Source organism: Colletotrichum graminicola (assembly GCF_000149035.1).
Source record: "Colletotrichum graminicola M1.001 genomic scaffold supercont1.2, whole genome shotgun sequence".
NCBI classification, from domain to species: domain Eukaryota; kingdom Fungi; phylum Ascomycota; class Sordariomycetes; order Glomerellales; family Glomerellaceae; genus Colletotrichum; species Colletotrichum graminicola.
In genome coordinates this window covers 1078967-1093335 of record NW_007361006.1, presented here as the reverse complement: position 1 = coordinate 1093335, position 14369 = coordinate 1078967, and the positions used below count along the sequence as shown (strand labels likewise).

At 54.6% G+C, this 14369-nt stretch overlaps 1 protein-coding gene across 1 annotated transcript; it reads right to left on the bottom strand.

Moving 5' to 3' along the window:
* Positions 1–13627: 13627 nt before the first annotated feature.
* Positions 13628–14189, bottom strand: GLRG_00758 (uncharacterized protein; the record flags this gene model as incomplete). The annotated part of the gene is made up of 2 exons (XM_008091443.1): positions 13628–13749; positions 13787–14189. 2 exons carry the CDS (start codon positions 14187–14189, stop codon positions 13628–13630), a joined length of 525 nt encoding a protein of 174 aa, XP_008089634.1.
* Positions 14190–14369: the final 180 nt, after the last annotated feature.

Sequence of the window (14369 nt, the reverse complement as noted above, 5' to 3'; positions counted from 1 at the left end):
CCTGGCGCCTCTCGGCCGTCCCATTGGTTGCATAACGAGCCGTCACCTCGGGAGTGTCTTTCGACATGCTGACGATGCCGAGCCTGCCAACAACAGTGAGTGTTCCACTGAGCGAGGGACTAGGGTGGCGGCGGCAGCGGCGGCGGCGATGCTGTGTGGGAGAAATGGAGTTGTTGGATAGAGAGAGAAACACGCTCACACACGCACACGTCACCGAGTGTCAAAGATACAACCCCCCCCGGATGGACACACACACACACACACACTTTGGTCGCAAGTCGCGGCTGTCCGGGGACTCAATGAGACGAGTGCCACGGTCACGCAGCCGATGAAGCAGCTCGCCGAGACCTCACACCGGTACGAATGTATGTCAGCGTGCGGGGTGTTAGTAGGCATGCCGATCCAGCTAGGCAGACAGGCGGTTCACCGTCGTGGGGGAGAAAAAAGAAAGAAAAGGCGCGAGAAGCGGGTTCGTACGACGCGCCAGCCGCAGCGATGAACATCTCATGACGAACACCTGCATGCCTTGTGTGCCCACGGTCTGCGCGATCCTCTCTTCGGCCCAAACATTGATGCGAGATTTCCTTTACGGTAATTGTCCGACGGTTATTTCTGTAGATTTGGGGGGGTTGACATGCAGGTGCAAATCGGCGCATCGAGGCGTCTTCCCTCCCCTTCCTTTTCTTCCTCTTTCGGATCGTCCCGTTTCTGTCGGAGACCGCCGCGGCTTCATCGACATGTCACACAAACGCTGGCCCGGACGAGAGACAAGGCATCGGCTGTATCAAGCGGCGCTTCAGGCACTCGAACAGGTTTGTGCCTTGTGTGTGTGTGTGTGTGTGTGTGTGTGTGTGTGTGTGCGCGCGCGCGTTTCTCTCTCTCTCTCTCTCTCTCTCTCTCGGCTCTCGCCGCCTGAACAGCCCTGTCGCAGGTTCGTCCTTTATTTTTTGCTTTTCCTGCGGAACGAGGGACCTCTTCCTTTACCAGCCGAGGCAACCAACACGAGAGGAGGCGTCGGGGTTGCTGTCTCGGCCGCCGGAACGTCGTCGTCTTTTTTTTTTTTTTTCTTTTTTTTTTTTTTTTTTTTTTGGACGAAGACGCCCTCGAACCGTCCAGCTCTTAGCAACAGAAGAAGGGAGCAACAGACCTTCAAAGCAGAGAGGCATATTTTGAGGCGTTGAGACATGCCATTGTTTTGTCTGCGCAACAGCCGATAATATCTCCCCATATCCGCTTTGCGCCCCCCGCCAAGGGTTCGTTGACTAAAAGCCAATCACACGAACTATTGGCTCGACCGGGGGGAGAAATATTGTTCTCGAAATAAGCAACCACCGTCGTTTGCCTCTCCGATGTTCTGGGCACCGTCTCGGGTGTCAGTGATATTGTTTCCTTTTTAGCTCCTTGGGCCGGTCGTGATTCTCCAGATTCGGGCACCGTCCGGGGGGGGGGGGGGGGGGGGGGGATCGAAATATACGGTATTGGTGCCAAGAGAACCTGGGGAAAGCTCGATCTTGAGACGCATGCCATGGCGTGCTAGCCACGAGGGGGATTTGCACCTGGGTCAGTATCTCGAAACGGTTGCAAACCCCGTATTCCAGTTATGACGCCAGGGGAGGGGGGTAGACGGCGACGGTGTGCGCGCAAGGCGAGATGCGCGAATGGCGAAAGAGAGATCGTGATCATGTATCATGTTGGACACGTCATTTCGTCACGGCGTCGGGAAGACACGGCACCCATTATCTCTCTCTCTCTCTCTCTCTCTTTCTCTCTCTCTCTGGCACTACGGGCGGAAGGCTCTGGGACGGCGTCGAATCAAGAAAAAGCCAGCCAAGAGCCGCCCAGCACGACCCAAGGACAAGAACGGCCCGCGTGAAAACAGGGTTTGGAATGGAATCACGCATCAGGTGATGGGGTTTCTCATACACGTGCGACACGTTCCCCCCCCCTCTGCCCTCTGCGGACCAACATCCATCGGTTTTGGAACAGTGTTATCGTTTTTCCCCCTTCTCTTTCCTTGGTTGGTCGCCAAGACGAGGGATGCGGCCAAGAACAGGATGGGGTTTCCAAGGCATCAGCTGTTGTATGACTTTCAAAGTTGGCAGCCCGGCCCCTCTGAGGGTCCCTTATTGCGCGATGGAGACAGGGGGGTATGACAGGACTCTCTCCAAAAAGGCCCCCAATGCTACGACGCGGAATCTTTGGGCGAGCAGGAGGTGTTCTTTGGAAAAAAGTCAAACCCGCCTGCCCAGGTGTGCGGTAGACTGTAGACCCGAGTCATGGAGAGGGGGGCCGGCACGCGTTTTCCAATGCCACTTTACACGGAGGAGACTATGGATTGAACCTTTTACTACTTCCCGTTTCTTTCTTCCCTCGTTTGGCCGCCATGGAACGACGCGTGGCGCGGAAAGGAAAAAAAAATGATCAAAGTCGTGTAGTGTGCATCGACGACGGATGTTCACCTCCGGGATCGATATGGTTGGTCGTTGAAAAGAAGAAGAACAAAAACACCCGACTCGTTGCTCCCTCGGGATGTCTCTGGTTCCTGAGAAAAAGGTCGGACTGGGCTGACCGGATACAGAATATAATTGGTGCATTCGCCCGACTAGCAACGCGAATGCATGCACTCTAGCCTCGTCCCGCCTCCCCCCGCCCCTGTCTCTCCTCTCTGCCGCGTGACGGTCGGTGTGGTGCACGTGGACCCCGGGGGGGATTACAAGAAGAGAAGATGACGATGAAGAAGGAAGGAGAAGCAGGGTGAATGCTGAATGGGTCAAGGAGATGGACTGCTGCCTGCATTTCCACGCCCTCCGTTTCGCTTACACGGCAGAACACGGACAGATGACGGATGACGACGTGTCGTGGGGGCGCTTCACCGAGAGTGATACCTATAGAGAGAGATGGATTACTTTTTTACTCTTTTCCTACTTTTAAGCACCGGGCCATTGGAACCGTCACGGGACGCGTTGGATGCGACGTGGCACGCACATCACGGCGGCCGAGAGCCGCCAAGGTGTGCCGAGTCTCTCTCTCTCTCTCCTGGATCCGAGGGTTCGTGTCTTTGCGTCCCAATTCTCTTTTCTACTCGGCAATGAAACCCTGGCCGGGTCCCGGGGGGGGGCTCGGTGTGCGCAAGTTTGAGCCCAACACATGCACACGTGAGGGTCTTGCTGACAAGGGGGGAAAACGGGATCGGCGGGTCTTGCGTCGTTGGGGCCCAAGTGACGATGCCATCATTCCCAACGCCCACCACACCCTGACTGACTGACTGACCGACCGACCGACTGACCGAGCGGTGGTTTATATGGTAGACTACATGACGTAGTGGGGGAAAAACCCCACGGAAATGCCCCGTTCCGCCCCGTGGGCCCCGTTTTGCCCCCCAACATCGTGACCCGGACCCGGCCTGCTGGTACGAGACAGGCCCCGCGGGACGCGGAGGTGGGTCCAAATTGCGATTGCTAGTTTTTTTCTTTATAGGTTTTTTGTTCCTTTTTTTCCTTTTTTGATTTGGAACGTCGAGTCATGGCGCAATTTCCACAATCCCTATCGACCGAACTTGGTGGTCGACGGGTCAATGTGTAGCAGGGACAAGGGGGGGGGGGCGAGACACTCGGAAACATGCCGAAGCCTGACACTAAAATACATGTGGAAAACAATAATAAAAAATGAGACAAAGAAATACGGAGAGCGTTCGACGTTGTAAAGTATACCAACGCCGCAATTGGTTTTGGGTCAAGAAACAGTCTCGTACACGCACGCCCTCATGGAACGAGAAGAAAAAAAAAAAAACCCCCGCCGTTGTGACGACGATATCTCTCGCATGTCCGTTGCTCGAGCCACGCATACGCCGCTCTCCTCGACGACCTCCGGGATGCTATTCTTGTGTGCTTTGCATGTCGCCAAGGCCTACGGATAGTTGTACCCAGAAACCCTCCCCCCGTCGCCTGCGTCTCGAAACGGGGGGTTTTCTCGGTTTGGGTATCGTCTTGGACCGTTTTAGCACATCCCAAGACATCGGACGAAACGAAACGAAACGAAACGAAACGGCCGTGGCATTGTACGAAAAAAATAAAAATAAAAAGTCGAAATAAAAATAAAAACGTGTTCGAGAATGGCGACGGCCGTTTTCGGTTCCACGCGAAACGACCAGAAAGCCCAGAACAGATCCAAACGCCAAGCAGCCGACAGAGGCAAGACGCCCAGAAGCCGGCCAGACGCGGCATGTTCGTCCCGCTTGGCGATGCCAACTGGTTGCTCTTCTGGTTGCGAACTGAAACTCTGGATAAGGATTTTTCGATTCTATTTTTTTGGCTTCGTTCAAGGGAACAAGAATTAAAAAAAAAAAAAAATAGATTATGAAACTCTTTGGCAATACAAGGGGAAACAGGCTTTCAGAAGCGCCGGGCTCCCGGGTTCTGGTCCCAGAGCCGGACGGGGGGAGAAAAGAAAAGAGGGCCCATGTGTTCGCTGCTGGACCCTTGATCGCCAACAACGACCGCGTAGGCTAAAACATCTGGCACGGCAGAATACCTATCATAATCCCCAAAACACGGCATGACGAAGATCATGTCCCGTCGCCCCCCCCCCAATCGCGACCAAACGATAAGAGGAGGGTAGGTAGTGTACCCCTCTTCCTCCAGTTGTGGAGCCTTTTTCTCTTCAACAAACGGGGGGGGAGAGAGAGAGAGTCGGTGAATGTCCGCACACGCCCTCACCGACCATCCCGACGTAGTTGCCCCCCCTTCTCTCACCGTTGACCGTCCATTCGGTATGCCTTAGGACGGTCAGTGCCAAGCTGGGGTAAGGGTGAAGATCTCTCTCTCGGTCCTGTGGAACCGTCCTGGCCGTTCATTGGCGATACCGTGTACGTGGGAGGGAAAAAAGGGGAAAAAGAAAAAATGAAGAAATAAAGAACCCGTAAACCCAGGACGGCGCCGCCGAAATGAGCAGAAGGCTTCTAGGCCGACCCGCATATCAGCCTTCCCCCTCCGCGTGGCCGGGATTGCAGGGCAGAGCAGCGCCATCCAGATCCCGACATTACACGTACCGGGCCTCCAAGGGGGGGAGTGTTGGTTGAGACGCGACAGGATGAGGCTCCTCTGACGCCTCATCATATCGTACTGCGTAACGAGTGGGCGAGAGAACCACACACTCGACACGGTGAGAGAATCACCCAGAGGGCCCGCACGGCTCATCGTGCGAACAAAAAGGTATATTTCCCGCCGTCGCGGCTCGGGTCTGATCTTCGTCTCAAGGCCATCATCTCGCGCTGGCCGAGGCCAAGGGACCGCTCGGCTGAACTGAAGTGAGCCCCCCCCACGGTCTCCCTTCCACGAGGGGTCCCGAATTACTAAAAAAAACCCCGTGTAAACCGGTACGGGCATGTGAGCCACGGGTTTTCCTTTGCGGTTCGTTGGGCCGACAGCGATATCCCAGCCTCGCGGTGTCTCGCGTGGCGTGATCCTCGTTAGGAGCGAGTGTAGTAGTGTAAGCGAGAAAAGGGGGTGGCGAAAGAAGCCGTCCGTCGGGTTTACGCAGTAGCTTCCATTACTTCCATTACCCACCCGGGCTCCGCTCCTTCTAGACGTTTTCTTCGGCTCTCGTCGACATGGGCATCCTTCTTTGTGCTTCGTCTTCTTCATTTCCCCTTTGCCGACCCTCATCTCCACTCATGGTCCGAGGGGCGGGTTGGGACCCAGGGGGGGCGGCGGCGGCGGCGGCATAGGGAGACTGAAAGTGGAATATGCGTCAAGTGTCGGATTTACGGTTCTCGTGACGATTGCGTCCTAGGTTTACACCGATACCGGGGCCTCTCGTCTCTCTCTCTCTCTCTCTCTCTCTCTCTCTCTCTCAGCTTAGGTCCCTTTCCTCCGCACCGACGCACACAGTCTCATAAAAAAAAAAGGGTAAAGAGGGGGCTCCGAGCCCATCGACGCCGACGTGATGCAAACATTGCATCTTCATGCGCTGCTGCTGCTTGCTTACTGCTGCCCGGTTCCACGAAGCTAGGAATGTAGGCGTACCCAACCAAACCAAGAAACCCCCAAGGCTGTGGGCAAGGGAGGGGGGTGTGTAGGGTAAGGTGGACAAGAGTTTGAACATGCGGTGCGGTGCGCGCGCGGCCTTGTAAGAGGATGCATACACCCGCGCACCGTCTCGCAGAGTCTCAGCCTTGGGGTGGCTGTTTTGGGGGCATCGCTTTACCCACACATCGAAGAACTTGTCACCTTCGATGAGTGGGGGATGGTATTAGTGTACAGACGGTAAACCAACGTGTAGACCGCCAACTCATTGTGAGTCACACTTTACCGCTAAGCAAGGGGAAGGGTGGGAAAAAAACCACCACTACAAAAGGTTCCATCATCGAGCAAAAATGCCGGGTTTGTCCTGACCGCCATCTGTCATCGTTTACCGCCCCCTGTTGTGTTGCTGGTTTGTTACTTGACGGGGCTCTGTGTTCTCGGCACGGAGACGAGACCAGGGACGAAACTTCTTCTTGTCCTTCTTTTCCTTCTATGGAGCACTTCATTTCGACCTTGCTTCTCACTTCTTGAGTGGAGAAGACGTGATGAAGAGAGAGAGAGAGAGAGAGAGAGAGAGAGAGAGAGAGAGAGAGAGAGAGAGAGAGAGAGAGCGGGTCATGCGGTGTGTGTGGGCTTGCTTGTTTGTTTGTTTGTTTGTCTGTTTTGCATCATCGTACTCCGTATGTTGTGGGTTCTTTTGCATGCGGCCTGTGGATGCTCACTCGAAAATCAAAGAGACCGAACCGGACTGTGTGGTCCGCAGACAACTTCCTTGGCCGCCAGACGGGGGGGAGTGGTGGTGAGTCGTCATCGCCGCCTTCGTCGGGATCCTCTTGGGCACACCGTAGTCCATGTACACCCGACCGCCCATCTGGGTGATGTACAGAGTTACAGAGTGCATGATAGGCGTACTACAACTAGGCGTACTAGGCGAAGCCCGTAGACGTAGCACCCGAGTTGGGGGATAAGGCTGCATGGGAAGGCGATCACCATGCAGCGCTACCATGTGTCGTCACAGAATCCCTCCTCTCTCGTTGGAGCGAGGGAGACAGAAGTGGTTATGGCGGCTCATAGGACAAGGCCAGGCCCAATCAGTGCGCTCGACGTGCACTTTCGGCGGGCGGGGGTCTCTCTCTCCCCCTCACTTACTGCACTTGCACATCCCGTCATGGAAAACGGTGACCGCGCCGTAGGGAGGGGGAGGGGGCGGACGGAGTAGTCTGACGTCCACGGCGGGAGTACCTGATGTGTGATGGACCGTTCCTTGTCTCGCCCGCACACCACAATGGCCGGACCGTCATTATCAGAGACAGGGCATCTCCCGTTCCGCACCTCCATCTTGCTCTTGTCGTCGGTCGCCGAGGTGTTTCTGGTGTCAGCAAACGCAACCTTATGCGCTGTTGCTTACGGTGGTGGCGGTGGTGGTGGCACGACGTGGTACCGCACGGCAGCGTCAGCAGCAGCAGCAGCACTGGATAGGAACTTTTTTACACCTTGGAGCTGGATGGTGGTGGTTGGTGACACAACGGGTGGGTGTGTCAGCCCGCAGGCGTCGACCAGACTGATACCCAAGGTTGGGGAAGTGATGGGCTGCACATAAGCTTCTGACTGTAACTCCAAGATACCCACCCCTGCTCCACTGCCCGCCAAAGCCATCGAGGGAGAGGCTGTCCCGGATGGATGGGACAGGCAGAAGCCTCGTCCCCTCCCATCCATTCCCGGCTGTGTTGCCCTCCTTCGGGGACTGGCGGCTTCAACTATCAACGGGCGGGCGTGTGAAGAGAAGTCATCTTGTGTGGACGGTAAAGGTTCGCTCCAGAACCTGGGCGTAATGGGGCTGCGATTTGTCGGTCAAGCCCACATACCTAGTACGTCCAGCCGTGTGTGTTGTGGTGCCGGTCCGCCACTGCGTTCTGGTGGTGTTTGTAAAGCGGTGTTTTGTTCCGCCATGTTACGGACCGATAGGCAGAACGAAGCGCGTAACTGCCGACTTGTTGGAGGCTTGCCGTAGCGTCCAGGAAGATCGACAAAACAGAGACATGTCAGTGGGCAGGCATATGCTGGTGAAACGAAGACAATGTGGGGATGGATAGTGCCAGCCAATTTGCATGATAGTAGGGGCCGCTGGCTAGTCTCACGGCAATATCCATCATGACCCACGGCCCAGTCAGCCACCATCCCAAGAGTCGGGGACGATGGGATTGGGGGGGAGGCTTTGATAGGACGAGCGCCCTCGCGACACTTTCTCGATGCGTGCACGCTCCGACCAGCTCAGGGCAAAGCCACACCCTAATATAAGCGGTCACGACAAGCCAGCCGTGACCAACCATTCCACCGGCATTCTCTCGCTCCCACCAACCGAACCGCGGGAAGAAGGCGAGTGCCAGCGTTCCTTTCCTAATACCGTTGTGCGACTCGGCTGGGTCCAGAGTGTGAGAGTGTTAGGGGGGAAAGAGGCTTTCGGGAAGGTGAAGCGCGAGGCCCCAAGCTCGACGCCGTTCGAAAGCCTCTGATGACGATGGCAGCCGCGGATCCGTAGATCTGGTAGGGGCTTGCGTTAGAGGGGGCGGGGCGAGTAGTGTTGTTAGGCTATGGCGAGATGATTCTTGGTGATGAGGCAGTATTCACTAGTACATGGGCGTGTCCTATCGTATCGTATAACATCGTATCGCAAAGCTTGGCCGGGCGGCATTCTCGATAAGCTGGCCGCTGCTAAGCCGCCGAGGACGATCCCTGACAGCACCCTGGACGGTAGGAGATAACGGTGTTACGGTACCCGGCCGCATTTCCCTCTCCCCTTTCGGATAGTGATTACCTGTACAGAGCATTCGCATGCGTGTGCAGTGTAAGAGGTTAGTCGCAAGGTCGCACAGGGGTCCGGGAGCTGCCACTGTACGAACATACCAGTACGGAGTGATATAGCATGCACCTGACACAGTCAGCAGTGCGCAGCCGTCAGCATCGGCACCGGCACCTGGCAGACAGGGAGGGTCAGTCCTCAATCCATCCCAGGTAGACGGATACGGGGGGGGGGGCGTGGAATCTGTGTATGTGTGTGAGCGAGTGAGTGCTGGGGTCATCTGCGCTGGATGATGAGAGCCTGCATGCTTCCTTGGCATTTGGTCTTTTTTTTCTTCTTCCCCTGATGCCTAGATATTCGTAGTGAGACTGGAACAGCACGATGATTGTGTGATTTTCCCGGGCGGAAAAGGGACCAGCTGACCTCGACTTGCATGCCTGGGCGGACCGGGGAGGGTTCGATCATGTAGCGTAGTGTGCGCGCTACGGGCAAGGGTTGGAATTGGATCAGACACATGGTGAGGGTGGTGATGATGTGAAGATTACGGTCAAGATTATTCCTGTGATGCAGAGAGGTACTTTGGGCCCTCAAGCGTAGATGGATACCTACCTAGGCAAGTACAGTATGAACGCTTCCTGATTGGGTAAGAACCCACATATTCGCACGCTTAGGCGGCTGACGTAAACAAGATGGGGTAATCTCTGGTACGGATTACGGAGTGGGAAAGAGTGTCTGGCCAGGCGGCCTTGATCTGCTGCGTGCCTGCCTTGGCCTCGCTACCAAACGGTGGAAGGGCCTGATACGGTGGGGTAGGGTACCGGTACCAGGGAAGGGGAACTCCAAAACGGTAAGAACAAAAGGGAAAAGGGAGGAAAAGAAAAAAGATGGGGCGGGCTTACGTGCACTCTTCATTGCATAGGTAAGGCAGTGAGTGAGTGTACGGGGTAGGGGAAAAGGGCCGAAGTAGCGAGATTGGACAATCGTCGGTATTTCGCGCCAATAGAGCGGGTTTCGTCCTAGACACGCAGTCGTATCGATCCAGCCGGAACCAGAATAAGGAAGCAAGGCGCCGATGGCATGGCTCCCGGACGAAAATAGCGTCGGCATTGCAACCCGGCTCTTCGTCTTTTCCTCTGTCTGTCTGTCTGTCTGTCTATCTATCTACCTATCAGCCTCTCTCTCTCTCTCTCTCTCTCTCTCTCTCTCTCTCTCTCTCTCTCTCTCTCTCTCTCTCTCTCTCTCTCCGTTCCCCTCCGCGAACCCATTCACCCCAGGTAGCCCAGGTTGGATGGCACTCGGGCGAGAAGAAAAAGCAATGGTATGCTGGTCCGCCGGTCAAGAGGCAGATATGCGACCGAGACACAGCCATCACCGGTGAAGACATCCACCGAGAGAGAAACAGGAAACAATGTTGTTCCCGTCACCTCATTGGCACCGGACCCTTGGGCCAAGACCGCTAGCAGCGCGGAGCACAGCGTCCCGAGGGTTGATTGATTGAAAGGCTGAAAAATGCAAGCCTCCCTTCTCCGTCTGTCCAATCGCCTCTCGGCAGCCCTTCCTTCGTTCAATGGCGTTTCGAACCGGCCGGCTGGAATTCCGTACGCGTCTCGTTCATTCTCATCTCGATGAACAGGAAATAAAAATAAAAACACATTTCTTCTCCTTCTGAAACCAATGTTCTACCAATAGTTGTTGGTGGTTCACGTCGACAGGCGTGTTGCACAACAAAACAAAACAACCAACCAACCAACCACCAGCACAAAAAAAACAAAAAAAAAACAAAGGCCGACAACACCATTGCCGGGTCGTGTTGTTTCTTCTTCCGTGTATACGTCCTCTTCCCGCCTTGGTTCTTCAGGTCGGTGGTGACCCACCCCACTTACTGGTCGGTCCCTTTCTCATCGTGACGTCCCGTCCGGCGCTCTGGGTTCCTGTTGATTGTTGACATGCAGTAGCGCGAAACCCGGACTCTCCTTTCGTTGGGTTATTTAATTCTTATTTTCTCTCTCTATCATCAGTAGGGATCATGGCTTGACAGGGGTAGGGCAGTCGGGCGTGTTGACGATAATAATCTCCGCCTTTGGGTTTTATTCTTATCGCATTTTGTTTCTACTGTTGCCCTCTCGCGAAGATAAGCTTTGCGAGCCGGAGTCAGGCGGGACAATTAGAGTGCGGACTTTTTTCAACAGACACAAGGCCGTACTACGCAAGGTCGTAGCAGCATCGGCAGCAGCAGAAGTGCAGCGACACGACGACGACGGTGTAGCAACCTCAGCGTCGCAAGACCTGCAGTGCAGAACTCTGGCCGTCGCAGCGGACACAGACCAAGAATAGCCATCTTGGCTTTTTTTGTTTTTGAGTTTGTTCTTTTTGAGTTGCGTCTGTCCGGCGGGAGGCAAAAGACAAGGCCAAAAAGTCCCGCGGCCGTGGATGGGTGACCCCCGGAACGACGGACATTTCGGAAGGGGACCCACTGTGGATGATGGAACTACTAGTACTACTACGTACGTATGGCGGAAGTAAATTGAAGAAAAAGGTGCCTAAGGGCAGAAACGGTCTGGTCGCTCACCCCTTCCCCTCCCGCCGTCTCGGTGAGTTACCTATCGACATGATGGACGGTGTGTGATAAGGCTGGGGGAGGGAAGGAAGGGATGAGATTAAGCATATGGGGTGCCCGGCTCCATCTGCATCACTAGTCATGACGTAAAAGTTACTTTTCCCCATTATCCGTACCCTTTCATAAAATCAAGGGTCTTGAGATATGCCGGAAGTCGCGTAGAGAAGAAGAGCAAAAGGCTTTCCCTAGAAGGAAAAAAAGAGTTTACACCCCCCCGTTGAGATATTGTAAAGATCGCTCACATTCGAAGTGGGGGCAGCAGTAATAGCAAGCAACATCGTGACCGCCTCTGGGTTCCGCCCCAACCGAACCGACCAAACAGCCCTCGCCGACACGGGCTGGGATAGGGATAGGAATGGGGATGGGGATGGCTGGAGGGAAGTCGGGAAATTGCCATATGGAGACCGAGACCGAGACCGTAGGGACACGGTATCCGAGAAGGAGGCGGTGGAGGTTTTTTTTCTTTTCCATTTTTCCATAATCGTTCCATGAGAACTTCCATGCATGGGGCTGACCAGGGGACCGGTACCGCATTCCTTACTGTTGGGCCCCACCAGCGGTTGCAATTTCCCCAAGTTGGACCGGGGAGGCCAGAAAAGAAAAAAGAAAAGATAAAGGGCAAAAAAAAAAGGCGGGTCAATTAAGGGCACGCACATGGGTTTCGGTTCCGTTCGTTCGCTGTTCCTGTCAAAAGTTCGCCTCCCCCTGGTTTCCGATGACGGGTGGGGAGGGGGGTTTAGGTAAGAATGCGATGATTGTATAACATCTCGTAAGCAGGAGATGAAAAACAAAGATGAAAATAACTGGAGAACCAAAAGAGAGAGGGCATGAGGTGAGACCTCGCTTCTTTCTCCCTTGTGTGGCCCATGCATCCATCCCCTGTCGAGCTGTTGTTGTTGTTGCTACTGCTAGATGGCTGATTTTTAATCGAGTCTCTGGACCCCTTGAAGTGCTGAGAAGTCATGTCCCGGTTTGAAGACGATCTGTTCTCTCTTTCCCTTGACCCCCTGTCGAGCTGTCAGCTGTCCGTTCGTCTTTGTATTTCCTGTGATTACCTACTACGTAGTAAGTGCCTACCGGTACGGATACTACGGCCGGAAATCAGATAGGCTGTGCAGCTAGACAGCCCTATTATCTGATGGACCAAGGTAAGCTCTTCCTCCCTAAGGGCCAACAAGTGGAGGCGCAGCAACAAGATTGCGCACGAATACTCTCTCAAAAAAGAAAAAGAAAAGCCCCTGAGGAATGTTATTTTTATTCCAAACCGCTCCGTACGTGCATACATATGCATCGTGAAGGTAGTGCGCCGTGTGGTGTGTGCGTGTGTGTGTGTGTGTGTGTGTGTGCGCGCGTGGTGTCTAAGGGGCGTGTTCCTGAAAAGAGCGGCGGTCGACCGAGATGCTGGTCCCGCCCGCCGTCTGCAGCAAGTAAAGTAAAAGCGAAGTGAAGGGAAGTGTAGGTAAAGCACGGCAGCAACGTCGGCGCATCGCATGTGCTGCTGCGCTAGGTATGTAATGTCGATACCCTCGCCCTCTCGCGCTCTCTCTCTCTCTCTTTTTGGCAAGTCCCCGTTTCTTTCCCAGCAACAATCCAAAACGCGCAGCAGTGTCGCAGGCTGGCCGCATACGTAGTAACATGCCACACTCGTACGTCACGTCAGCCGGCCGGCCGAGGTGTGGGCTCGGCCGGCGGTGCAAGGTCAAGGTCAAAAGTCAAAGCCAACTAAGTGCCGATGCTTCAAGCCGGCGTCAAACGTCAACGCAGCAGCGTAGGTATGCGAACTCTTGGGCGCGAGAGTCCTAAAAAGGAAAAAAAACACCAGATGATGAAAATCGCCGCGCAAGAAAGGAATCGGGAATTGGGCCGCGGAATCTACGGGCGTAAACGGACAAGGCTGAGTTGTCCGCCGAGGACATCCCCTTCGGCCACTTTGTTTGACGGCTTCGCCATATGTTTCTCCGCGTGGGAGGGGGGTCTAGAGAAGAGAATACCTACAGGTAGAAGGGTTAGGTGTTCCTGCCAATCTCGATGCAAGGGACAAAGAGCCGCTTTCTGGTTTGGAACCTTGGCTCGAGTTGAGACGAGCACTGCGTGAGAGAACAAGGAAACAGGGTTCGGGAAGATGAAGAGAGGATAAAAATGGAGGCTCTTGCTGTCTCGTCTGTCGTCGCCTCCAGATTACGCAGGTCACAACTTGACAGCGTCTCTGTAACCAGTTGATGAGGTGTCGTCTTCAGATCCGAGGGTGGTTGTCTCTAGTGTCGCGAGGTATAGTGACAGTACGCTATGCATAGCACGGGTACACTGTCCTGTGTCGCCCAGTACGTAAGCTACTTACTTACCTACTTGGGTGGTAGTAGTAGTAGTAGTAGTAGTAGTAGTAGTAGTAGTAGTAGTAGTAGTAGTAGTAGTCGTAGTAGTAGTAGTCGTAGTAGTAGTAGTAGTCGTAGTAGTAGTAGTCGTAGTCGTAGTCGTAGTCGTAGTAGTAGTAGTCGTAGTAGTCGTAGTAGTCGTAGTCGTAGTCGTAGTAGTAGTAGTTGTAGTATGTGTACCGTGGCTGAGCGGTGAGCGCGCTGCAATTTCCCAGACGGGTTGAGGTTGAACCGTAACAGGAATAAGGGCCAGGGGAAGCAAGGGCAGAGACGGAGGTGCCGAACACTGTCTCCCTTTTTTTCCTTCTTGTGTCTTGTTCTCGTACTCTTGGTACGGTATCCGTACTCCCCTCTGATGTGTACACGTCCAGTATCATGTCCTGACGCTGTAGTGTAGTCCTCCCCCTTCCCCCCTTTTTCTTTCTTTCTGCCCTTCACCACAGCAGTGTAAGTGTACGTGTACGGGGTACACAACCATGTAGGCAGCTTTACTACCGTATACGGTCTGGGTGAGGTGAGTTGAGTTGCCGTGTTGCCGCGTTGCTGGGCTGGCTGGG